A 25,479-nucleotide genomic window follows, 5' to 3' on the forward strand; every position below is an offset into this window, starting at 1 on the left:
TTCGTGACACTTATTCCAATTGGAGAGGGCTAATCACCATCACATTGCTCCATTAAGGGGCCGGTTGACCACTATGTAACACGTATTGGACGAATTTTTATTTTTTATACAAGGTGGAGTTCTTTGCGGCACCGGAGGAGTCTGGCTGTGCAGTGCTAGATGATGAAGAAGGCGTGCTCTTTGTTCGCAAGCCGGATGGAAGGGCCACGGGAGACGCTTTTGTACTCTTTGACTCCGAGGACGTGGCTGCGAGGGCACTGCAGAAACACCGGCAGGTCATAGGAACTCGCTATATAGAACTCTTCCGATCCACTACAGCAGAGGTGCAGCAGGTATGTCAACCAACACTCATTATCCCACTTCGGTGGGAGTCACGCGGGAAGTGACATCCGAGACGCTCTTACTACGTTTTTCGGTAAAGATCCCATCTGAACTTGTATACTACAAAAAGAAAAAGAAAAAAAAACGGATTTTACGTTTTCTACCTCAACACGATGCGTCGAGTTACTGCGACAATGGAACGTACATAGTGCGGAAGAGTTATGTGCAGCCAGCCTCATCCTGAAATGCGTCATGAAGTCGTCGCCTGAATGGGCGAAAATATTCCGAAAACGGTCAGACGTCATTAAGGAGTTTTAGGAAACCGTGAGCACCCTCCGATTCCTTTTCCGTATTGCTGTCAGCCAATTAGCTATTGCTACGCTGATAGCGTTACGGAAACTTCTTATTTACAAAAAGCGCTCAGTCGGACCGCAAACTCCTTGATACAAAATAGTGCGTTTTAGTATATCGTACGCAAAGGCAACAGTGTACGATATACTAAAACTCACTAATCGCACGCAGTACTTGGCGTATCTGTGTCTGCGTCATGCACAGATACGCTGAAGTCCAACCAGTGCAGAGAATGATATACGGTTATTACTCCTGATTTGTGGGAAAGCGCGGGATGTATGCTTTTTTGTGACAATTAACGGAACTGGATAACACGCGCAAAAAGACGTACGCCTCACGTGGGCGACAACGATGTCATTCGATATTATGGTTGGCTAGGAACGTGTTATGTGGTGAAGTTCCGCTTTAGAGTGTAACCACGTGGCCGACCACAGGTGCTGTGTTTTCTGAATCAGCCGAATCCCAATCGATGTCTGAACCGCCCGTGTCCATTCTCAATTCGCCGATTCGGTTGTTCGTAGGACGTTGTGTTCTTCCTTCGTTCACCTCTCACGGAGTAACTAAGTTAGAAGTAACTTGAAACTGTAGCTAGTTACAGTAACTACACTCTTAAAAATGAGTTTCACCACATAGCACGCTTTTATCCAACCATCATCCCGAATGACAACGTTCTCGCCCCTGATTTGTTGAAAACGGGAGGCAGAGTCTATTTTGTACCATTATGCACGTGCGTGGTCATACACTTGACCACGCCCCTACACAAGAATCGCTCCGCGCGCGCGAGTGTAGTGCGGCGCGGCAAAGTGGGGACTGAGAGAGAGAGCGACGGGAGGCCTGCACTACATCGCGAAGCGGGGGCGTCGTGCATAGGCTGGTAACCAATCGCTGGAGCATTCCACGGATGAGTGGGCGATCCCAATTGTAGGACTTAAGTTGTCACTGACAATAGTTACCACGCTCTTAAAAATGAGTTTCACCACATAGCACGCTCCTAGCCAATAATCATCCCGAATTATAACGTTCTCGCCCCCGATTTGTTGAAAACGGGAGGCGGAGCCATTTTGTACCAATTATGCATGTGCATAATGGTACAAAATAGGCTCCGCCTCCCGTTTTCAACAAATTAGGGACGATAACATTGTCATTCGGGATGATGGTTGGCTAGGAGCGTGCTGTGTAGTGAAACTCATTTTTAAGAGTGTACAGAAGGGAGGGTATTTGGACGGACCCAACAGTTCCGCAAACGTAAATATCAACGAGCGCGCTTCGTCCAGCGACTGACTTTCGGCTGTCAAATTTTTGTCGAAATATTGCGAAAAATCCCGTGATTTTGATTGAAATAGTGTGTTATGGCCATAGGCTTTCGAATTCAGGAAGAAAAATGCTGCCTTTGCTCGGCAACTTTTCGAGTTTAATTATGCAAATTAGCTTAATTAATGCACGACACGAATTCAAACAGCCTCAATCTGTGGCAAAAGTTTGTATGGGTGTATTCCAAGTAGTTTTATAGTGTTTTTGAAGTAAAACCTATTTTTAGGAATTGAGTGACATCTTCTCGTGGAACACCCTGTACACGTGTACGTATAGAGGGAGTTGTTGAATCAGATATCAGGCAATGTGATGTCATTCACATCAAAGGAACAGTGCGATTGGCTTGTCATGTTCTCGGAACCTGAACAACTTCCGAATATTGAATTCCAATGGCGGATTTGGAGCACTTCCGGAGCAAGTTTCATTGCTCTGTCTGGAGCAATTCAGTTCTATTGGCAGAATGGGAGCATTGTCCCAGCCTTCCAACGGCAGTTTTCGCGCGGCTCTGGGGCCAAGGTCGCTCCACGGAGCAACGGCGACCAGAGAGTCGAACCGAACCTGAACCGAAAACCGTTATGTTTAGCCGAACGGGAACTGAACCGAACCGAAACTATTGAAGCCATCTTGGAGCTGAACCGGAAATGAACCATTAAAAAAATTCGGTAACGGGTTAAAATAACGGTTCGCACCTACCTAAAATACCAACTGTGGGAGAAACTGGAGACAGAGCAGTCTTCCATGATCATTGAAACAAATAGCCATTGAACATGCACATAGAGCCACCAAGCGTGTGACGTGTCAACTTCTCAAAGAACATTGGATGCAATGTTCCCTGTCAGGTTGACATGCTACACGCTTGGTGGCGCTATGTGTATGTTCAATGACCATTTGTTTCAATGACCATTGAAGACTGCCCGTGTGACAGGGCTATAAGTTACGCTACGTAGAGTGTGACTGGTGTACGTATGCTAGTACGCCTTTCACATGCCACACTAAAAATGAGTTGTAGCATCACAAAAAAGCGTCACAAAAGACGATGCACAGAGGACTAAATTTACTCTGTGTGCACAAACTTAGTCCTTTTGGGGGCTAAACGAATTGCCACAACCATTCTGGACTAAATCCATGGGCTAATTGAATGTCATAGAGTGGATAATGCATTTCACGTTTTGTCCTCACAGTCCTTACGTACATAATCCATGTGTATGAATGAAAATACTTTGAACTAAACAGTGAACCGTGATATATCGAGTAAGATAAAAGCTTGTGACATGCATAAGACACAATTTGCCAAGGAAGAACTACTATTTCTTACCCTGTGGGCAAAAAAAAAAAGCATAATTATATGACCTTGTTCCATCAAATTCAGAAAGAGCTCATATTTACGTAGATTGTTGCATTCAGAGGATCATTTGCGAAGTTTCGTAACTATTTGATGTGCCGGGGAGTAAATTTTGGGGCCAGGGGACTGAAATAGAGAGTAATTGTAATCTATAGGGAACTAGAAGTTGCAATTAAACTCCCCAGTTTACGCCCTTTCACACCCTCTTAGTTCACAGATGATTGTGGTGCTGATTCTGAGCAGATGGTGGCGGTCATTGCCATTGGCTGGTTCATAAGCAGAGCATCACCGTTTAGCATGCTCAGGACCAATCACTACGTAGGTTGTTATGGGGGTGCTAGCACAAATTGGAAGGATCAAAGTTGTACACGATGGAAATTTATGTTCTGAGGCTTGAACACATAAGATTTTTGGTTCAGGTACCACGTCAGGCTTTGCCTTTTGTACCTGAACCTCATTTCTGTATAAAATGAAATAAAATGAAATGAAAAATGAAGAACACAACACACAAGCCTCAACTGCCTTGGAGGTCGTTGGGGAAGGTGTGTTTGCTTAGCTCAATTGGTAGAGCCCTGGACCGACAATCCAGAAGATGTGGGTTCGAGTCCTACAGCCTGGCTAACCTTTTCATTGACTTCCTTCTATCAAAGTTGTGTTTGCGATTTGCTACGAAAGCAGGGCGTACGCTTTTCACTTACAATTAAAATATGTGCAGAGTGTCAAATAATGGAACCGCCCCTGTTCTCAACTTCTCAGATGAAATTCGAGTTGGCAGTTAACTGTGATCGTGGTAAGAGGAGCCGCTCGATTTAATAGTGCACGTTCCTCATCCTCCGTGTTCAACCGTCCCCCAAAAATCCGCCATGAGCATTGCAATCTCCTGTCACTGTCTGCCATAGAAAATTTAATATAACAACAAAGTTGTTGCAACATAATACGCGTACCACGGCTAATTTCGCCTTCACTCTAAAAACAGAGCTTCACCGCATAGCACGCTCCTATCCAACCATCATCTCGAATGATATCGTTATCTGCCCGGATTTGTTGAAAATGGGAGGCGTACGCCTTTTTTGTGACAATTATGAACAGCATAAGTGTCACAAAAAAGGCGTACGCCTCCCGTTTCCAACAAATCAGGACAGATAACGATAGCATTTGAGGTGATGGTTGGTTTGTAGCGTGCTGTGCGGTGAAGCTCTGTTTTAGAGTGTACAGTGACATGCCGATGGAGGCAAGTTCATAATCGTGAACCGTTTAGAATTAACCGGTTTGAACCGCTATTCGCTGCGAGGTCGACCTATAGGGGCGAAACTGTAACCTTTCTAGTGTGGATAACACGTGGGCCGATGTTCGGAGTTGATGGTTCTTTTCCGTAATTCTAGCGTATATTCACCGGAAGATCACTGGTACGACACTGTTCGGTCCCCAAATGCTCCACCTACTGCACTAAACGCTGAATAAACGTGTAAAAGCAGACGATGCGTCCACACTATGGTATTTCATCGTTTCTCCGCAGCGCGCCGACACTGTTCGATCTCGGAGCGATATTCGCTCCGAAATCGAGCTGAACCGGAGCTTCCGGAGCGCCTTCCGGAGCTGAACCGGAACTGAACCCTTACGGTCGAAACCAGACCCGAACCGAACCGATGACATTTTCGGTTCGACTCTCTGACGCTGACTGCTCCGCCAAAATCGGCAGATGTGGCCGGAACCCCCGCGTCACGTGGCATGCTTTTCCGGTTCCTGCCGCTTCCCTCAATTTGCTTTCGCTGGCGGAAGCTCCTGCTTGCTCCTGCTGCAGGTGTTGCATACAGGGTACCCTGTATTCACACGAGTCAGTTTTCTGCCGGCTGACGCTCAGGCGGCAGGGAACGTCACCGCTTTCTGGTGCCACGTGACCGGCGCTCTTCGCCACGTCACCACTTTCTGATCTCCGGAGCGGCAGTCGGAGGCAGCCGGATATCTTGTCCTCCCGGCACAGATTCTGACGACCGACGGCGTCTGCTGCCGGCAGAAGGAGAAGGTGACGCAACGGATACTTATCGCGCTTGCTTTTTATTTCATCAGGATTGTTCTGTATGTGTCCCATACAACGGCATTCACTGTACTATGGCCAATTCTGAATTGGAACGCCAACGATGCTTGGCTTTACCGCAAAAGTGGTGCAACGACACACCGGCGCAGCAGCTTTGGAACAATTATGCAATGCATAGATAGATGCCTACAATGTAGTGTTGTATAGGAAGCTTTTTCTCTACGTCAGACGAAACAGACACGGAATACAAAGCATGAATTTTATAAACGTGGATATTTCTTTCGCTGGACAGACGTTGACTACACATAATCGTTCGCTTGCACCTGTCCAATACACGTATAAAAACATAATAATTGGAAGTTACTCGTCCTACCGAAAGGAAAATAAAAACTGATTTGATTTAATTTAATTAAATTAATTATTGACTACCTGTAGCTCGACATCACAGCTTCATCGCCAGTCCATCACTTGTCGGCACGCTGTAGCGCCTATATTGATGCTCAGCATCGAGATACGCTTCATTAGTGGAAAATAAAACCGAATGTGACAACGTCTATTATCCAAATACTCCGACAGGCGTTTGGGTCGTCCTCGCGGAGATTTGGGTGAATGCTGTTTTACATTCCATAGCGCTTCTTCGGAACTTATTCTTTGGCCCATATGTTGTCCCGTTTCTCACGTGAATGCACTGTGAACCATCCACAAGGAGCCCAAGCGCAAGAAGTTTTTTCTTTCATTGGTCCATCCTACGCTAGACACGAAATTCAAGCGCGAATACAGAAGGGATCGGAAAACTGACTGCCGCCGGGAAAATGACTCGTGTGAATGCTAGATAACGAGCGGGCGTCTTCACACGCGTAGTGACCTCGTTTATCTCTGATATCCTCTCACTCCTTCCCGACTTGCTGCCGGCAGAAAACTGACTCGTGTGAATACAGGGGAGCTGTGATGTCTGATCGCGCACGAGTGCTCCAACCACTCCCTCGCTCTAACGGGTGCGCGAATGTTCCAATTGAAGATACAGATCGTGTGCTCTGGGCTGGAGTAAGGCGCTCTCCTGTGGAGTCGGCTGACTGCTCCAAATTTGCCTTTAGAATTGAAACTAAAACTCGCTAATGCTCGCTATGTGGAAATTGAGCGTTGAGTCCTTGATGATCTTCGGGCGCCTGCACTCGTTTCGGTGTCATTGTCCTTCCCTTAGTTGCTCTCTCCACAACCGTTACGGACGGACCTACACTATAACAACAGAACTTCACCGCATAGCACGCTGCGCGCCAACCATTACCACGTATGATAGGGTTATCGCCTCCGATTCGAAAAGAGAGAGGGGGGGGGGGCGTACGCCTTTTTGTGTCAATTATCACGAGAAACCGGATTTTTAGGCACTAACAGGTAGCGCTCTTCGTCGCATAAATCGTTCTAGGCTAACCAACCTTCAGAATCGTACTGTTTTATCTTCCGATTGGAAGGAAATTTGATACATAAAAAGGTGTGCGGCCCCTTTCTTAGCTTATCGGGAGACGGAGCGATATAATCTGCAATGATGACTTGCATATGCTGCGTGCTATGCGGTCAAGAGAGCCCCTTAGTGCCTAAAAATCCGTTCTCTATCACATACGTGGCAATGGTTGACGCACAGCGTGCTATGCGGTGAAGTTCTATTTTTAGAGTGTACGCCGTTGTCGGTCCATGGTGGAAGCGATCTCGTTAATACAACGGGGATAGGGAGACCATCGGTTCTTCGACCTGTAGCTGACTCTATCTTTCGTGTATTCTGCTCCCGATAGAGAGCAGAAAGAAGCCACCGGCTAGAATGTGAAGGGGAAGAAAGAGATCACCGCATTACACACTCCTGGTAAACCACCATCCCGACATCGTTCTCTCCCCTGATTTGTTGAAAACGGGCCGGAGGTGTACGCCTTTTTGTGGGCAGTTATGTTGTCACAAAAAGGCGTACGCCCCGCGCTTTCCACAAATCAGGAGCGAGGGTTGGCCTTCACCGGTTATACACTCTTAGAAATGAACTTCACCACACAGCACTCTCCTAGCCAACCATCATCCCGAATGACAACGTTCTCGCCCCTGATTTGTTGAAAACGGGAGGAGGAGCCTATTTTGTGCCGTGCATAATGGCACAAAATAGGCTCCTCCTCCCGTTTTCAGCAAATCAGGGGTGAGAACGTTGTCATTCGGGATGATGGTTGGCTAGGAGAGTGCTATGTGGTGAAGTTCATTTTTAAGAGTGTACGGCCTGTTTTTGTTACAACTTCCCACGAAAATGTCACCCGAAAGGAAAATCGAAAACCGTGATGCGTTTTACGTTCTCATCCACAAAGGCCTTTGACCCTCGACAGCTAGCAATTTGTTTGCAACAACTGAAATTTGGCGGAGAATCGCTTAATTCGTAAGTGCAAGGCAAGCGGTGACCATCGATCCTGCTTGACCACTTGATCCACGTCAACTGCCATTCAGAACGATATCGTTCTCTTTCGTTATTTGTCGAAAATGGGAGACGTGCTTGGATGGATGTTAACTGCCAACAAAACGGCTTTTACACGGGCCTGCACTCTCCTCAAATGAGCAGCGTTAACATCATTTGATTACGCCGCGATTGGTCTAACTTTAGGCACGCGCGACAGTTTGATTCCCCTGTGGAATTTTCGATTGGCTTGGAAAATGCTATTATAGTTGCACCTCAGTTGTCATTTTCGCGGAAGCTCGACTCGGGATGGCTCTTTTTGTGACAATTAACATACCTGCATAAGTATCACAAAAAAGGCGTACGCTTCCCGTTATGAAGGAAGAAATCAGGGGAGCCAACGACGGTGTTCGGGATGGGCTGGTTCACCTGATGAGCCTTCCAATAAGGCCAGGATGGCTGTTTGCGGAAGCCAATACGCGAGTCTTCTCTGGGCAAGGACCAGGTTCTTTTGAAACCGATGGTCTTTCCGAGGTGCTCTGGGACGTCGCTCCGTTCAGACTTCTGTTTGGACGTTCATTTTTGAGCGCAGATGTGAGCTTGCGTGACTTGCAAGTCACGCGCGACGGCACGTGCGCACTTGTGGCGCCTATCTCGACGTCTTCGCTGTCGTCTTTTTCTGTTCCCCGTGACACGTAGGCGAAGGGGTCCTGCCTGGAACACGCGTAGCGAGCATTGGAACCCTCAAAAAGTAAGAGATTTTCGCAGCCATCACGCGCCTTCCTCGGTCCGGCATACATGCAGTGCTGTGTGCGTGCGTGTCATCGCATTTTAGATCGGGGAGAAAAATAATGTCTTTCGAAATTCGCGGAAGAAATAACGGGATGAACTTAAGTCAAAGAGCTTTGGTTACATATGGTCCGCATTTAGTGTCTGGACCTCAGATAAAACGACTCTGTCCGACAGTGCCTAATAAATATTCGTTTTAAACCACCTTGCGCAACACCAACATTGTGCGCAAAAATTGAGGAAGGCTGAGTTATTTCATGTGGTTCACTTCGGGGATTCGAAGGCACGCACGTCTACCTTGTTACGAGACTGCGTAAGACAAACGTCGCGTCATTTCGTCGCGTAAAATACAGAAGAATCCTAGCACATATATGCGCTCAAAATGTGGCAGCTTTTGTTTGCGCGCTTCAAGAAGTATCATGCAGAGGCATAATGGAAACTGCTCACAGATGTTACAGCCCATCGGCGAAGGCGCGCAGGCGGTGGCGTAAACTTTACTGCGCGCGCTCCTGAACAGGTGGCTCGGAGCTTTTGTGTCGGTCGCGCGGTTGCAGTTTGTGTAACCGCGGTACACTAGGTCTGCCGTTGGATTAGGTGAGCAAGAAGGCTGCACGATTGCAAGCGGGTTCCGTGAGCCACAGAACGACACGTCTATGGAGCTAACCAAATCTCAAATGTCACCAGTCATTATGGTTCAATCTAATGGTCTCTATACTACGACAGGTTCTCAATCGTACAATGGACCCCCGGACGTACGAGACTGCGCAGCCGCTGATCGCATCCCTCCCCCAGGTCCCTTTGCTGCCACAACAGATTCTTCCCTCGGGATCTCGTAAGGATTGCATTCGGCTACGTGGTCTCCCTTATGAAGCGCAGGTGGAGCACATCCTAGACTTTCTGGGGGAGCATGCTACAAGCATTGTTTACCAGGGTGTGCACATGGTCTACAATGCGCAGGTGAGGCTCCTCTCTGTGTTTTAGATGGAAAGGAATATGGTAATAGCATTGGTCCTCAGGCAGAGCTGCCCAAAGCCAACTTATGATTGGGGCAGGAAGACAGTCGAGCCCCTACACTCAGCCCTAGAAACACTGTCGAAAGATTGCACAATAGATAGCAAAAAAAATTACATATGGGCTATCTCTAGTTACACACAGGTGCAGATCTAAAGGGGGGTCCTGACCCCCTCCTCAATTTCTGTCATCACGTAGTGTTTCTATTAACCTTAGGTAGTGTATGTAGCATGGTGTCCAAGGCCAGTGCCCCCCACGAAAAATCCTACATCCGCCCCTTGCTACACACGACCAGTAATTGATTCCATCGCATAAATAGCGAGTTTTAGTGCATTGGAAGAATTTTACGAAAACGATACGATAAAAGAGGTTATCAAATCCAAGCTTAGCAATGTGATGTCTCTCGCTCCAAAGAAAGAGGGTGATTGGCTTATCATGTTTTCGGAACCGTTATCGTGAAAACCTTCCGATGTACTATAGCAAACAAATTGAACTAAAGAAAAAGTGAAATGGTGAAAAGTGAATTACGAAAATTCTATAAGTCCTAAAGTGACAAATTCTCTCTGCTCTCGCTTTCTGTGTTAACCAACCTTGTGAGCTTCCGGGACCCCCTCGGGCTTCCCCCCCTCTGGGGAAGGCATCCGGGGTAGCTGCCTCTCTCGCACCTCCCTCAGAATGGTTGTGTCCCCAGCATGGAGGTGAGGCTGATCTCACTGCCTTATGAGATGTGCCCTTTCTCCCTAGCGGTCACCGAAACACTTATCAGGCTATACCATAGAAATGGCTGCTACACACTAATATGTAGGCCCAGTTTTCCCGTTAGGAGTGGATAGGTTGAGTCCAGTGGCGTAGCCAGACCACCAAGGTATGGTGGTGGTGGGGCTCGATACGAAAACTCCCCCCCCCCCCCCCCTGCTGACCCTGTGTGCGACAACTGCAAAAAAAAAAAAAAAACGAGTTGATTTGGACGCTCACAATGCGATTACATGTATAGGCTGCCATGACCAATGAGGTGGTGTCACGAGATTTGAGAAGCTCATACTTTGAAAACCATTCGAGAGTGCTGCTTAGATAGACGCCATGAACTGCAAGAACTTTCGCGATCGTCACGCTACCCCCCCCCCCCCCCATATTATGTTCTCCTTGTATTTACACGATTTGCGTGGGTCGGTCCGTGGCAGGTGGGGGGGGCTCGAGCCCCCCTAGCCTCCCCGTGGCTACGCCACTGGTTGAGTCTTATTGCACAAATTGGCCTATTGTTTTAGATTCTTTGCACTTTGTGTTCCAGAATGTTACCTATAGGTACTTTGTAAAAACATTTTTAAATGTAAATAAATCGATTTGTTTTATCAACACCCAGTAACACACTTGGTTCTGTTTTTGATTTATTAAAAGCTCACTTAGGTACATGCAAAAAGGTTCCTTTGAGGTTCACTAATGTTTGTCCTCTCATTTCGCACAGAAATTGCACAAATAATTAGAATTTGTTTGTGATTTCTGTTGTGTGTTTGTGTTCAATTGTGTGTGTTATAATTTATATTGCCATTGCATGAGATGGCATTTAAGTATGCCAAAATAGACATGTTCACATTAGCAATGACAGTATCGTACGGTTTTACAGGGGCAACCATCTGGCGAGGCGTTCATTCAGATGGACTCCGAACATTCAGCTTATCTATGCGCCTTACAGCGCCATCATCGTTACATGCCAGGAAAAAAGCCACGTTATATTGAAGTGTTCCAGTGCTCCGTCGATGATATGAACCTAGTGTTGACAGGAGGGATCCCTGTACAGCGCCCTCTTCTTTCACCTGGTAGGTCATTTCTATGATACAAGACAACGTGAGCGAAAGTGATCTGTCGCTTCTGATGGAACATTCTCTGCATGATCTATGGAACTACTCCAGTGTAGAATTCTTGTTCCATGTGATGCTGCGAGGAAGCTCATCTGTTTTCATGTGAGTGCCATAACCTAAAGCTGGGAAGCTGTTAGACTTGGTAACTTAACTGTCCAGCATTACCAGGTACACTGTGATGTCCTTACTGGTTGGTAGTCACTCCAGTGGAGGGGGCTATTGCTGTGGTACTAAACACGATACTGATTTTGCACGCTTCACTGTAATAAGTTGTGCATAATAAAACTTGTAGCATGTACAGATATGTGCATGAGGACAAACTGTCTGCTCTTACAGCATTACAACCTTAATAATGTAATTCAGTCTGTGGAATACAAAATATCATGTGCTTTCTGCATACCTCCAAAACGTGAGACAACACTTTCTGGTGATTTTGCTAAGGACCTCAGTACATGGGCTGTGTTAAACTCATCCAAGTTGTTAATCGGTTTTGCAGTTTGTCTGGCATCGGATGGCTTTTTTTCATTTCATTTATTAAGGCTCTTAGGGGATTACATAGGGTAGGACATGCATGCATAACACACAGTGGAGAAGAAAGGGTAATCACTACTCTGCACCAACAGTACTGAATGCTCATTGGGTTAGTTGGTAATGTGTTCACTTGGTGTTTCCAAGTTAGTCGTAGCACTGTCCTTCATGCCACGTTCCAAAAATATATAGCTAGTGGATTATGTGCTCATTGTCTCACTTATTCACTTATTTTTTTACTTATTTACTTACTCACCCACTTTTCACTTATTTTATTAGTTGAGATTGGCAACAGCGTTTCCATGTACTGCGTGCTCAAATTTGTGTCATCAAGCAGTGCTCTTTAGGAATTTTCCAGCTATGATAACATAAGAAAAATCACTCCACCATTTGCTGTCCTTATTATCTGACATAGGCTGATTGAGCACAGCTCGTTTCTTCACACGACGATCATGATTCGGATCTCTTCCCAGCAGGTGGTGCCATTCTTCCACCTCCCCCCTATGGAGCCTACCCCTACGTTCAACCACCAGCCCCAGTGCTCCCAGCCACAGCGGTGACCACCTTAGCACCCAGGGTGTCCACCTACTACCCACCCATATTCTACTGGTCCTACCCAAGTCCTCCAGTGTCCCCGACTACCTACTACCCCCACTCTACGGGCCCCACCATGGTAATTTTACGAGGGCTGCCCTATAGCGCCACGGCCGTGGACATTCTAACCTTCTTCCAGGGCTTTGCAGAGGTTAGGAGTCTGCTTTCCTTTCCCCTCTTTTTCCTACTAATACTTCACTGGTGCAGAAGGTGGCCTTTATTCTTATACTTCTGGGAAAAGCACTGCTGGTTGCTTAGTAGCATAGTGCCATGTTTGAGGTTGTCTTTGCATCTTATGCAGGAGCCATGAACCCACCACCACTATTCATCCCAAAACTGTCTGCGATTGCAATGTATAAGGTTCTTGGGAATGACGTATCATACAGAAGGTTGCAAACTACCTGCTGCATTTCACATTAGGGACAAACGTTGGCCAGTCCAGCCATGTTTTCATCCCCATGTGAAATTGTTTTCACTACCACCTTCATTATACTGCCTTCCATGGTCCAACCTACACTAAGGGCATTAAGCCTTTTTGTTGTGTAACCAGAAATCAGTACAGCAGTTGTAGAAAGCACCCGAATGCTTGCGCAAAACGTCGTTACATTTGCTGTTACTGTGCAGCTAATGTAATACACTGCCTTCTGTGAGGAACAGAAAGAGCACAAAATTATTCGCGTGTATTTCCCCAACTGTCACCTTAACACGGTTGAGTAACATCCTTGTTCAGAGCCTTTACTGCAGTATACCATGCCTTCCTCTGTTTTGTTCTGTAGTACTAGAAGAGTTAAAACCACAGCTTGTTGCCTTAACTGGTATGGCTCACCTACTTTTAGGAAGCTAGGTAAAACATTGATGAGAGGGAAGAGAGAGTCAACTTAGCTACAGCTAGAAAACATTTATTCATTGTCAAATACACATGGTTGCTGCAAAAGTACTGATATTTTTCACAAATTTTGGTTCTTGCAAACAGTCTTTCATGAACATCCTGTTTGGTTTTGTAAAAGGTTTGTCATTACCTCTGCATTTGTACTCTCTGTCAATTAGGTCACAGCTCTATAGAATTCCTCACTGCTGTCTCAGCTCGTCGACACTGGCAAAACGCCAACTACATTTCTCAAGGGGATAAAGAGGCGATTATCAGAAGGGCTATCAGGCTTTGTGAACAGTCCATCCCAGTCTTGAGACTGCCTCCCTGGCATGCAAACTGGTGTCTTGCATTGTTAAGGTGGATGGTTGTTCATGTTTTGTTGATAGTCATGAATGCGAACTTTTTCTTGGCATTTGTCTTTTACCCGCAGAGGCCCCTCTTGAATTTCTTCTTTCATGGTGAAGCCTTATGGTACTATTCCATGAACAGTCTCTTCCATGATGTGGCCCCAAAGGCTTTGAAAAGATGACTTTCCGAGCTTGCTTGTCTGTAAGATCCTCCGTGTACAATACTTTATTTTGTTAATGATGGTTCTCACAGCTACTTTTTGATGCACATCACGCACTTGCTTGTTGTGATGTTGTCCGTCACTGATCAGCCATTCTGAGGCTTTTCAACAATATTTGTTTTTCCTGTGATTTCCTGGCTCCGGAGGCATCTCACACATTATCACCAATTTGTCACCTAGTGGTCACCCAGTCAAACTCATGTTATGTGGCACCACATTTCAAGTGAAAACAAAGAGAGAGAGAGAGAGAGAGAGAGAGAGAGAAAGAAATATGATGAATTACTTCTGTACTACCCATTCTGTGTACAGAACATCAAAAACACGCCTGTCATCTTAGCAGAGAATGTGGTGACAGACATTGTGGAGGCCAACCTATATATGCATCACGTGGCTACATGAGCTCCTTCGTGTTTCTCCATTTCAAGAAGGTGAAACATCAGGTGTTCACTTTCATGTGACACAATTCGGAGAGCTAAAACAAATCAACATATCTTAGTCCTCTCATCGTTCATTTGCATTGCTGTAGGTTTTTGTTTTTCCAGTTTAACCAATGAGAGTGGAGCCTCATGGTCATGACAGTTACTTTAGCCATACAAATTTTACCCAGATTGAAGAACTTGAGATTCTGCAATATCTTATTTCTAATATGTGTGAAACATGCACGAGGTACGTTTTGAAAAGATATATTACAAACTAACTAGCTACTGTAATGTAGCAGGTAGAGTTGAACCCAACCAGGATTATCTCCCAAGTCATCTTGGTGCTTGCCATCAAAGCCCCCCGTAGCAGTAGTAGTAGTACCATTCGGTGACACAATTCACAAGACTCCCATGCAATGTGATTTGCAATGTTTCGCACTTCCAACTGTGATATGTTTGACAACAGATGCATATGTTAGCTGGTCCCCGTTCTAATGACGCCACAAGGGTTTCTGTAGCTTCTGCCAGCACCTCACGGACCCCTCTCGCCAATGGCAGTTTTGTGCACGTCCTGCAATATCTTCCTTGAGGTGAAACCAAGTATAGTCCAATGTCTTTCTCACAAAGTAATTTTCTGACATAGTATTGTGCTGTAGAGCAGCGTTTCCCAAGCTTCTCTTTGCCTCACTCGCCAAGACGGTCTTCGGGCTGTCTTCGATCGCCGCGGACCTCCACGAACACACTCTGGGACCCCCAGGGGTCCGCGGACCACACTTTGGGAACCACTGCTGTAGAGTATGGCAAAAGTAACGTCCAAAGTGTTGAACATAAAAGTAACGTGCAAGCAAGCTGGACATGTTTCTTCCAGTTTTCCTTGTTTGCATTTTGTCTGCTTTCTCTGAAGAGTGTGCCATGCCTTTAATCTGTCTCAGCATCATACATATCCATCAAACGATTTTGTGTTTTCTGAATGCTCGGGTACATTTCATCTCAGTGCTTTTCCCTAAAAGCCTTTGTGGTTTCTGGTGCTAGCATGGGTGCTGCGAAATGCATACAGCGAGAATCAGGTGGAAAGCATAGCCCCTACCGATGTAATCATTAATGCATGCTGGAGCGATCCACCTAGCTAAAAGTTAGTTCATACTGCAGGGTTCAACATAAGTGCTTGCATCCACACTCTGAAATGTTGCCTTGCACGTTGGTTTCTCTTTGGTAAAATAAGGGACAGGAAAGAACACATTTGAGAATTCCTGTGTGCATCATATGAGGTTCTGCCTTGTTATTAAATACTTTGAGTATGTTCCTTTCAGGTACTCATCAGTTGTAGCTAGAGTTCAGTTATGTGCTTTGACATGAATGTCGTATGTCTTAAGGGGACCATGCAGAGATCCTCAAAACCTCTGTAAACATCTCTAATGCATTCCTGGGAAATAATATATTCACTGTGCGGAGTATGAACCGAACATTTGTTAAAATAATGGAGATATTACCTGTTACTTCCAACTTCACCCGTCACTAAAAACCACTGCCAAAAGCGACTGCTGCAACCCAGCCGCTGCCGGCGAGACGGAGAAACTAGATGTGACGTCAGAAGCAGATGACCTTCTCCACTGGAGGGCTGGCTTGGAGTGAGCGAATGATACAAGTGACGTCAGGCTGCTTGTAGGGGGTGTCAAGCGGCTGCTCGTCGCTTGTTATGCACATGAACTGGGCCCACACGGAATGCAATATGACAAAAATCACATATTTTTCAGATAAAAGTCACACCTGAGAACCGTTCTCCACCGAGAACGCAAAATCTTTGAGAAGCTCTTCATGGTCCCTTTAAGGGAGCATCTTTAGTCAACCACCAATAACGTTGTGTACAATTGATTGATTGATTGATGTGTTTAATGGCACAAAGGCAACAAAGGCCAATTGATTGTACAATTGAGGAGTATGTGCAGATGCTGTGTGCAAAATGTCATGCACACAAGAAAACTACATATACATATTCCGTTCCAATTTTGAAATGACATAAGCATTATCAGACGTCACACAGGCTTGCGACCGAAAGGTGACTCAAGACTTATGTGACAAGATATCCCAATTTAGTCAGGACAGGTCCCACTTTTACGGTCGTCCCGCTGTCCCACGAGCCTACTTGTGGGTGGCGTGGCTGAAGCGAACCCCGAATGGGAAAAAGATTGGACTAAATAGCGAACGAGCTTTCACTTCTGCTTGGCCTAGCCAATGGAACATTCAGACGTGTTGGTGCCATCCCAGAGTCAATACTCGCTCTTAAAGGGACGGTCTCGTACAGCCGGGGCGATTCCGAAACTTAGCAAAAACTATCTTAACGAGTACTGTACACATACAACCGTCAAAGTTTTGTTTGGAATAACCAAATCGTTTTCGAGGAATTCGTCAAAACGTGCCGTAATAGCAGACGACGAAACCTGCACTTCTCTCATGCAACGTCACGCATGACGTCGGCCTGCAGGTACGTCGCCGTTGTCATGGTAATTGTAACTTGCAGAAGCACCTTGGGTTGAGTCATCCCCTATGCTCTCGAAATGGGGACACGCAGGCATATATCTCCGCGAACGGAGAATGTAGTCCGTGCACTGACTGTGGGGTCTACGATAATGTGGCGCATAATCGGATACGTGGAAGCTAAGTCACGTGTTTTCTTTCCGCGAGTATTTAATGCGGTTTTTAAATAAACACTCACTCCTTCTCCATGTAAGTCGTCAGCGACACTTCATTTCGAAACATGATAGTGTGCAACGGGGAGTGTAACGGAAGCGCATGTAATATATTTTTGGTCGTAGCTGTAATGTGATCGCGCGCGCCGATGGCCGGCTACTTCAGATTTATGATTGTGGGTGGGGTTGTCCTGCGACTTTTAACTTGTCTCTGAGGATTAACATAGTTGTTCTAAACTTCTTAGAATGTGCGTGCTTCGCCTGAGAACTGAAAGGAAATGTACGAGAGTTGCTGCGGTCCCCAGTAACTTCTGAAAGTCGTCTGCTCACGCCGATGCACTACCGCGCGCAAAAGCAGACGATTTCTGTATCCTATCACGGACTTTCCCACAGGCCGACGTGGCCATTCTTACTGTTGCCAACACAGATCATGGCATGCTCTGCAATCTTTATCAATTTAATCTGGTTATTTCATAACCGTGACGTCTTTTGTCGGGTAAATTCGCAGTATTCCATTTTCAACAAAAGGCAATCGAATGGTACACTTTATGAGAGGGGCAGGGGGTACGAGACCGTCCCTTTAAGCAAGGCTCGCTTGCACATGCTTTGCTCATCAAGCTACCTCGGTGGGAGCATAGTTTTGGTATAATGACGAAATTGATATGACAAGTTCAGCAAGTTTGAGTTGATATTTTCCCTTCTTGTCTGCAAATATGAGGACAGAATATGTTCTTGTCAAAGTCTGACATGTCTGCTAGGTAGTGCATCAAAATTTTAAAAAATAAGTGAAAATTAATAAATAAAATAACAGCTTTGGGCATAGGCAAAATCAGAAGAGTTTGATTTGTTGACTGCCAGCACCTCCCCCTCCTCCCCTCACCACAAATGTCCCGCCTTGGGGTTCGAGGAACATAATAGCTTTTGTCTCGAACCTATGTCTCCAATCCTACACAGTGGAAAAATTTCAATTGCTCTTACCACTGGCAATAAAATTCAAATACAAATAATTGGATGCAATTTTTATTGAACTATTTGATGATCATAAGCATTATAGGGCATCATGCATCTTTTTCAATAAGGTGCCCACTGTAGCTCTAAACCTTTTTGTTCTAAGGTACTCTATTCTCTTACGTGAAAAGTCTGCATCTCATAGTATAAAAGTATACAAAAGAATACAGGCAAGTAGCAGAAGAATGATGTAAGACTTTGGATAGCTGTCAGATAGCCATTCTGCAGGTCAGCAAAAGATTGTCAATATTCGACAGTATATAACAAGACTGCCTCATCGTGAGTCCTTTTCGTTTAATGATTGCTCCATCATTGGTGCATTAGCAACGGAATGAAATCACAACCGCGATTCTCTCAACAATAACCGTTGAGTAAATGAGTCGATGAAAAATTTTTCCCTAGTAGAAACACTGAGTTATGAAATTTTGTGACACTATTTTTTCCCCTCCAATTCCAGGTCTCTGTGTTGTAATTTTTTAGGTGTTTGTTGAGCACACCACGTTCGCTGCCAAAGAACAACTTTATTTTATTAGTTTAGAAAATAGCCTACAAAATTTTATTTTGAACCACCTATAAAATGACATATTTCGTATGCAATTCAGTTTCAGTCCCACAACGTCATGATAAATTTGAATAATGGTTGAACAAGGAGTCGAAGTGGTGTGAATAGTTAGAACCACAAGTGCTTAGAGGGGCACTAAAGTGCAGAAATTTCTCATCGCAGAATGAAATATGCCACCTAGATAGTAATGCGAAAGGAGCAGGATTCACTTGTTGCATCATTGATAACTAAAGTGTGAGTGAAATCGCAAATTAGGCCTTCCCTCTTCTCTCTATCTCAAGAGGTTTGAAACATAATGGGTACATCACACATAACACACCCAACCATCGCAGGAAATCGTTTGAGGAAACCAATGGAACATGCCCTATGCGCACTGCCTTGTCCAATCAGCACTGTAGAAGGCAGGACAGGCAGCCAGGAGCAACACACTCACAAACCGAAACCACCCGGGTGGCATGCTGAGCCGATAACTAGTATGCAGTGCCGTACAAATCAGGTGCTTGGAGACGTGTGTGCAAAAGTAGCTAAAGCCACTGTGAGGACAGTTATAATACCACCATTCCTATACAGCACATTCTTATTTTCACTTTATATGTAGGGTCAGACTTTTTCGGGTTAGACCCGATTCCGCCCAAATTAGTTTCGGACCCATTCGGGTTAAACCACATTTCTCCCCAAATTCTAATCACGTATTATGTTGTTAAATGTATCACGTACACGATTTAGTAGCAATCTGTGCACACACCTGATGAAAATATGATCTGAGTGCAACAATAAACTATGCGAAGCACATTTAATGTTACATCATGTGCAGTTTGTGACTAGAAATTGCGAGGAACGCACATTTAACTACGGGTCGCTTGCTGGACAGAAAGAAAAAAAAAAGTAATCTGATAACACCCGATTGTATCAATAGCACCGGATTACACCCCGAATTTCAGATTTCAATATAGCACCCGATCCCCCCCCCAAAAAAAAAATCTGGGAAAGACGTTTCACCCGATAAAGTCAGACCCTACTTATATGGTACTATACTGTAAAACCCTTTAATTTTGCAAGCCAAAGTCTTCGCGAATCGGGCATAGGGCACATATTTGCAGCCACTAAATTTTACAAAATCTAGACGCCAGGGCTCGTGGTTAGATTGCTTCACTTTGTGGTCTGCCTTAGATTGCTCTTACTATAGGTGCACTTGTGCTGCACCAGTGCTTAAGTAAGCGCGAGGTGTATGACAAAGAACACAAGAGGGTTGCACTCCTTGAACTAGTTCAGGAGGTGCAGGCGAAAAGAATGAACCTTATATTTAATTAAAGCAGCGTTCCACATGTTTTTGGGGTAAAGCAGTTCAAATGCTTACTCGGCAACCAAGTGAGAAAATAAAGTTTGCCATTGTGTCATAGTTTTCGAAGTGTAAATTCTTTCTCGAAGTTTTCGTATGCCCTTATAGTTCGCTAATTTTTGAATTTGCGAAAATTAGGGGTGTGCCAACAATATAGGTTTTATGGTATTCTACAACGTTGTTCTTGACTAAAGTTCTGTGTCGTACAATCCTTGCTACATATATGTATATGCATCCGTTTCATTAGAATATGCGTCATTTAATCACTTTGACATGTCTCCTCGTCATAGATGTCGAAATTCTCTTTTCGGAGAGCTGAAGGTTGCTTCGCATCATGCAATAGTATGCCTTCATGCGTTGCAGCAATCAATTTTTCTAAATAATAAAGAATGCACAACATATCAGCTTCCGGTATCCCATAAAGCCCACAAACTCCCTTTAGTGCCCCTTTAATGATATTGGATTTAAAAAATTGAGGCTATGCAGTCTCCCTTCACTGGGCGGGTAACAATTTTCTGACTGTTACAGCTTACAGCTGACTGCATCCAGATCCAACGGAACACAGACGGAAGACCGAATGGTGAAGCCGTGGTCACCTTCCCCACAAGAGCTGACGCTGAGCGGGCTATCCAGGAAAAGAACAGACAAAACATTGGCAGTCGCTACATCGAACTGTTTATGGCATGATAATTGGGTATCCTAGCCCATCCCAGCTCCATTTTCACTAGCTCTGAGCAACAACTTCCAGATAATGTCGAGAGAAAAAAGTGCTGCTGGTGGGAACTTCAAGAGGTTATTGTGATGCTGGCAGGAAGACAACATGCAAGTGTTATTTTAGGACTATCAGGGGTTTTACTTTTCATATTCTAAATGCATAGAAAAACACTCATTGTTTTAGTTCTACTAGTTTTAAAGCAAATCAACAGTCAAGGTGACTCCATCGGATGGCTCATTATTTCATTGCTCATGTTCGCTTTGACAGCAGTGAGTCTCATGAGCAAGGAGCTGTTCACCCCACTAGCAGCACAGAGTTGTTCAGTACTACTCAGAAAGGCAGCAAAATCACATTAGTCTTCCTTTGATTGCAAAGGAAAACATCCACCATGTGTTAGTTTCTTTGCACGAAGCTACATTAGTTCGTTTTTGCATATGTGTTTTTGTGCACTGCTTTAGTACATTTATCATAACATTACTTTCAATGAGGCACATGTTATCAGTAAGGATGTGGCCCACAGCTCTTCCAGTCAAACTGTGATCAGCAACTGTTCTACTACTTTTAATTGCATGTGAGTGCACCGCACATGGTGCCTAAAAGCTCTGTACTGAGCATTTATCCAGTATACTTTGATATATAGAGCTGATCCCTTTTTACTGTAGCAATGTATTATTTTTGTCTTGTCTGTATTCTTCACTAGTTGTAGCCTCTTCATGTTGCTTTAGGCTTGCAAAAGCATGTGGCCGTGGACACCTGTGCAGTACGCAGAATGTCAGTGCTCACGTCGAGTCACGAATATATTTATTGCCGCACTGTTGAGAAATGAAGTGCAATTTATGACCACAATAATCCATAGTGTGTTCTTTAGTGTGCCTCTCTTTTAAGTCCTAGCAACAGATTGTTTTTCTACCCTGGACAGCTGCATTATGCATTTTTTTTGTTCTAGCAGAGTGCACCAATTGTTGTGGCCCAGTCTCTGCAGTGCACACTTGAGATTACATTTGCTTCCTCATAAGCAAACTGTGTGACAAATTTTCTTCTGCACTCTTGAGCAGAAAATTTTGTCTTCATTCACGTCATTGAATTCCTGCAACTTTTCCTAGCTGACCATCATATCTCTGCATGACACTATGAGTGTGTGTGTTACTTTTTGTTCACCTAGCTAGTTATAACAATTGTATGTTATTCTGCTTATATTTCCCTTTACCCCATGCATGTCAGTTACTTTTGAAGTGTGTTCATTTTCTGTGAATGTACTTATGCTATGTAAGTCTACACAGAAGTATTTTCTTATGTAAGTATACATGTCGTCACTTCAAATCACAAATACATGTACATATTGTACTCGACTTCTGTTACAACTATATTCTGTTTGTTATTAATGACTTGTCTGTCAATAAATGTTGCAATTTAGAGTAATTCACTAATGATTTAGTTAGCTAATATGCCTTTTCTGAGCTATGAAGCTATCAAATTTCAATATTTTTGTAGACATGTTGCACTGCACCATATTTGCATACATATTTATTTTAGATAAAGGTTGTAATACTGATGTTAGCATATGGTACCAGCATTGCTAAGGACCAGCATCAGGTAACCTGAAAGCCTAGTTCCAACATGTGAAAGTGCAAGACAGTGTTTGTTTGACCTTACGAGCAAAGATGCACCAATCTCTTACGTGCTAAGGTTCATGCTTGAGCAGCAATTTCCCGGTTCAATGCCAGAATGACTAGACTAAGTGCCTAGTTCTCCAGTGTTATCCAAGGCTGGTCTTTAGTAAGCATTGCTCCACTGCTTGTGTATTGCCGCGTAATTTTTAGTAGCAATTTCAGGTCCACGTGCCTGCCCTTACTGCTACAATAAAAAGTCCAGCTATATTGTGCCTAGTCTTTAATGTATTTTTATATTTGTCCATGTATTCCCAGTGTATGTGATCGCCAAGTGCCTTCCATATCTATTTTGCCCCAGTGGCGTAATGCATGCAATTTTGAAAACCCTGCATTTCATGTAGCCTTCTATCGCAAAATGGAAAATAAAGCAGTAACATTCCACTGTTATGAATGTGTAATGTTGATAAAGCTAGTAATTTTTGTTTGCATGGGACAAAGCAGTAATTTTGAAAAATGAGGTGCTTCTCTCCACAGTGCTAACTTATGGCAGAGCAACTGATACAGGAAAAAAAAGTCCTGTTAGGGGAGCTATGCTTCCACATTACTTCACGCAGTCACTGTAGCAACAGAAGAACCATTTCCATTTAAATGGCATAAAGATGATCAGCAAGCATTCTAATGGCTGTGAAAGGAGCTGGGACACAGTTGTGGTAAAGTTCATGGTGCATATGCTTTGTGTGGCATGCCAGTACAATAACAAAAGTGGTTATTCCATTTTCACTTCTGTCGAGAGCATTGTCACATTGGCCAAGTGCCCAAGGCAAAGGTTGCCTGCACAGCCAAACAATATTTGCGTCATCTACGGTTCTTTATAGTGGTGGAGACTTGGGAAAAATGTTATTCTTAATTTAGGTGTAGGCAAATTCGCTTTTCGAATGTGGAATCTGATAAAACCCAGTTGAACAAAATAGATGCACAAAAAGCAGAGAACTCAAAAGGCTGTAAAATGAACTATGTACAGCACAGGTCACGCTTACATGCAACGCACAAGCGGCGTGAGCTGTGGCCTTTGAAGGGATTTGAGAACCTGAGGATGACAAATGAATCCAGTTGGGCTGCTTGTAGGGCAGGACATACAAATGCATGGGAGCTGTTCTCACTCTGGTTTCACACCAATACCATTTTCTTATCACTTATGTCTGGCAGTGACCCTCCCAGACAGATAAATAGTGGATTTTCCGACTGACTTCAAATCTCGTCCACTGGTGCTGTCGGTGGCCACAGCTCACGCATTGCACGTAAGTGTGATTGGTGCTCTAGGAAGGAGCCTAGACTTTGCTACTTTGAACGTGTGAACAGTGGTCCGCACTGTCGCTACTACACATGAAAATGAACGAATACTGTTTTTGGTGTGACCTACGAAAATAAACAAGCAGTACAAAGAATGACAGCATCACCTTATTATATAAGCTGATAAACTGTAACACATTTAAATCCAATAATAATAATTAATTATAATTTGTGGCCTTCAATGGCAACATTATCAAAATGCATGCCAGTCAGATAGGGGCGTATCCAGACCCTCAGTTTGGGGGGAACCCAATATATAAATTGTTAGTTTATAACTAAATATATAGTGAATTTATAGTGATATATATATTAATATAGTTAGTGATCTTGTAGTTACATACTTTCTTCGAGAGAAGGTTCGCCTGGCCATACAACTCAACTGCAAAAACGGCATCTATTTTGCTCTGCTAGTTTTTTTAATAAAAATTCTGTAACGAATAAAAAAAAATCACCCAGTATATAGCAATAGCTTATTCACTCCGAATTTAAAATCTCAGCATGTTTCTTTTGAAAACGAAACCTTCTGAATTCGCGTTACACTCCTGCAAGCTATCAATAGTTTGTTCACTCCGAATTTAAAATTTGAGCAGGTTTCTTTCAAAAAAGAAACCGCCTCAGTTTGCGTTTCACTCCTGTAAACTATCAATAGTTTAGTCACTCACAATTTAAAAGTTGAACATATTTCTACTGGAAACAAAACCTTCTCAATTCTCATTTTTCTGATTCAGTTTGACTATTGCGTTTTGTATTGATAGTTACCTCTCAGGGAAGAAAAAGAAATATGATCATCGTAAATAAAACATGAAATTCATGAAATATCGGCATATTATACATCTACACGGCAATAAAGTGGGCATTTCTGAGGAGGAATTAGTGAAACAGAACAAATGTCCTTAATTGTCACAAACCCGTGTTACTGCGACAGTAATATAAACTACTGATAGTTTGACAGCGTATACGGCTGCTCTGAATAATGTTCAACCGCACGCATAGCGCACAAGAATCAACGAAATCTCCCTTTCTGCTTGGTTGGTTTAAGCAAAATAGAAGTTCCCGTCGGTTTTTCGGAATGTAGCTCCTCTGTTTTCATGCTAACGGTCCAACACTATTTCAAAAATTTCAACAGTGTTACTAAATAAATGTATTTGGTTAGATAATACAACTGGGAGCGACTTCTACATTTTTGCAGCAAGCGGTTTTGGACTGTGTCGAGCTTACTATCGATAGATGAAACTATCGGCGGTTTTGAGCAGAACTATCGATAGTCAAATGAGTGGTTGTCTCAACCATTGATAGTCCATACTATCAATAGTGTTTGAATGACTATCGCCCATCACTAACCAGAAGCTATCGCTAAAAACCCAACACAAAACTGATAAAACCTCATGTGCCCACAGTAAACATAATTTGTTTCAAAATGCACAATAATGAAACTGGTCTTAACGCCGTTACATGTGGTATGCCGTGGTACTGTGGTAGGAAGCTCTGGCTGTGGGCACCTGCCATCGTATGGCCGTCACGATTTATTCAAACCCCGACCCACACTAACTAGCAACCAACAAACAAACTAACCTGCTGACAAACCACGACCACGAGTATAGTAGGAGGTCGTGAGTGATTCAAGCCATGTTCAAAACTCAAAACCGTTCCTCCTCAAAAACCGTCAGACATCCGCGCCTCCGTGCCGTGACATGCGGAGTGCGGAGCGGGCGGAGCGTGACGTGACCAGCGTGACGCCGCTTTTTCCCGCGCTGGTTACGCTAGAGCACTCTGAGTGGCTCCTGGAAATCACG

At 44.2% G+C, this 25,479-nt stretch overlaps 1 protein-coding gene and 1 long non-coding RNA gene across 6 annotated transcripts in view; one reads left to right on the forward strand and one right to left on the reverse strand.

Annotated features, from left to right (window-relative positions):
- The window catches only part of LOC135377753 (RNA-binding protein fusilli-like), an 87,313-nt gene extending 64,530 nt beyond the window's left edge, over nt 1–22,783 (forward strand). The window contains exons 9-13 of one of the 5 annotated variants that reach the window (XM_064610404.1): nt 114–332; nt 9,292–9,525; nt 11,201–11,393; nt 11,487–11,537; nt 12,440–12,550. In XM_064610404.1, the coding sequence (XP_064466474.1) occupies nt 114–332; nt 9,292–9,525; nt 11,201–11,393; nt 11,487–11,491 (651 nt within the window). In that variant the 3' untranslated portion in view covers nt 11,492–11,537; nt 12,440–12,550. Of the gene's footprint in view, nt 1–113; nt 333–9,291; nt 9,526–11,200; nt 11,394–11,486; nt 11,538–12,436; nt 12,709–20,539 lie in introns of those variants that run through there. The other 4 variants (XM_064610402.1, XM_064610400.1, XM_064610399.1 and 1 more) reach the window with 4 other exon arrangements.
- Nucleotides 77–25,384, reverse strand: LOC135377755 (uncharacterized). The gene is made up of 3 exons (XR_010418186.1): nt 25,259–25,384; nt 8,117–8,493; nt 77–257 (listed from the first exon to the last, which is right to left on the reverse strand). It is a non-coding gene; the product is annotated as an uncharacterized LOC135377755 (long non-coding RNA).
- Nucleotides 25,385–25,479: the final 95 nt, after the last annotated feature.

Source organism: Ornithodoros turicata, chromosome 1 (assembly GCF_037126465.1).
Source record: "Ornithodoros turicata isolate Travis chromosome 1, ASM3712646v1, whole genome shotgun sequence".
Classification (NCBI taxonomy): domain Eukaryota; kingdom Metazoa; phylum Arthropoda; class Arachnida; order Ixodida; family Argasidae; genus Ornithodoros; species Ornithodoros turicata.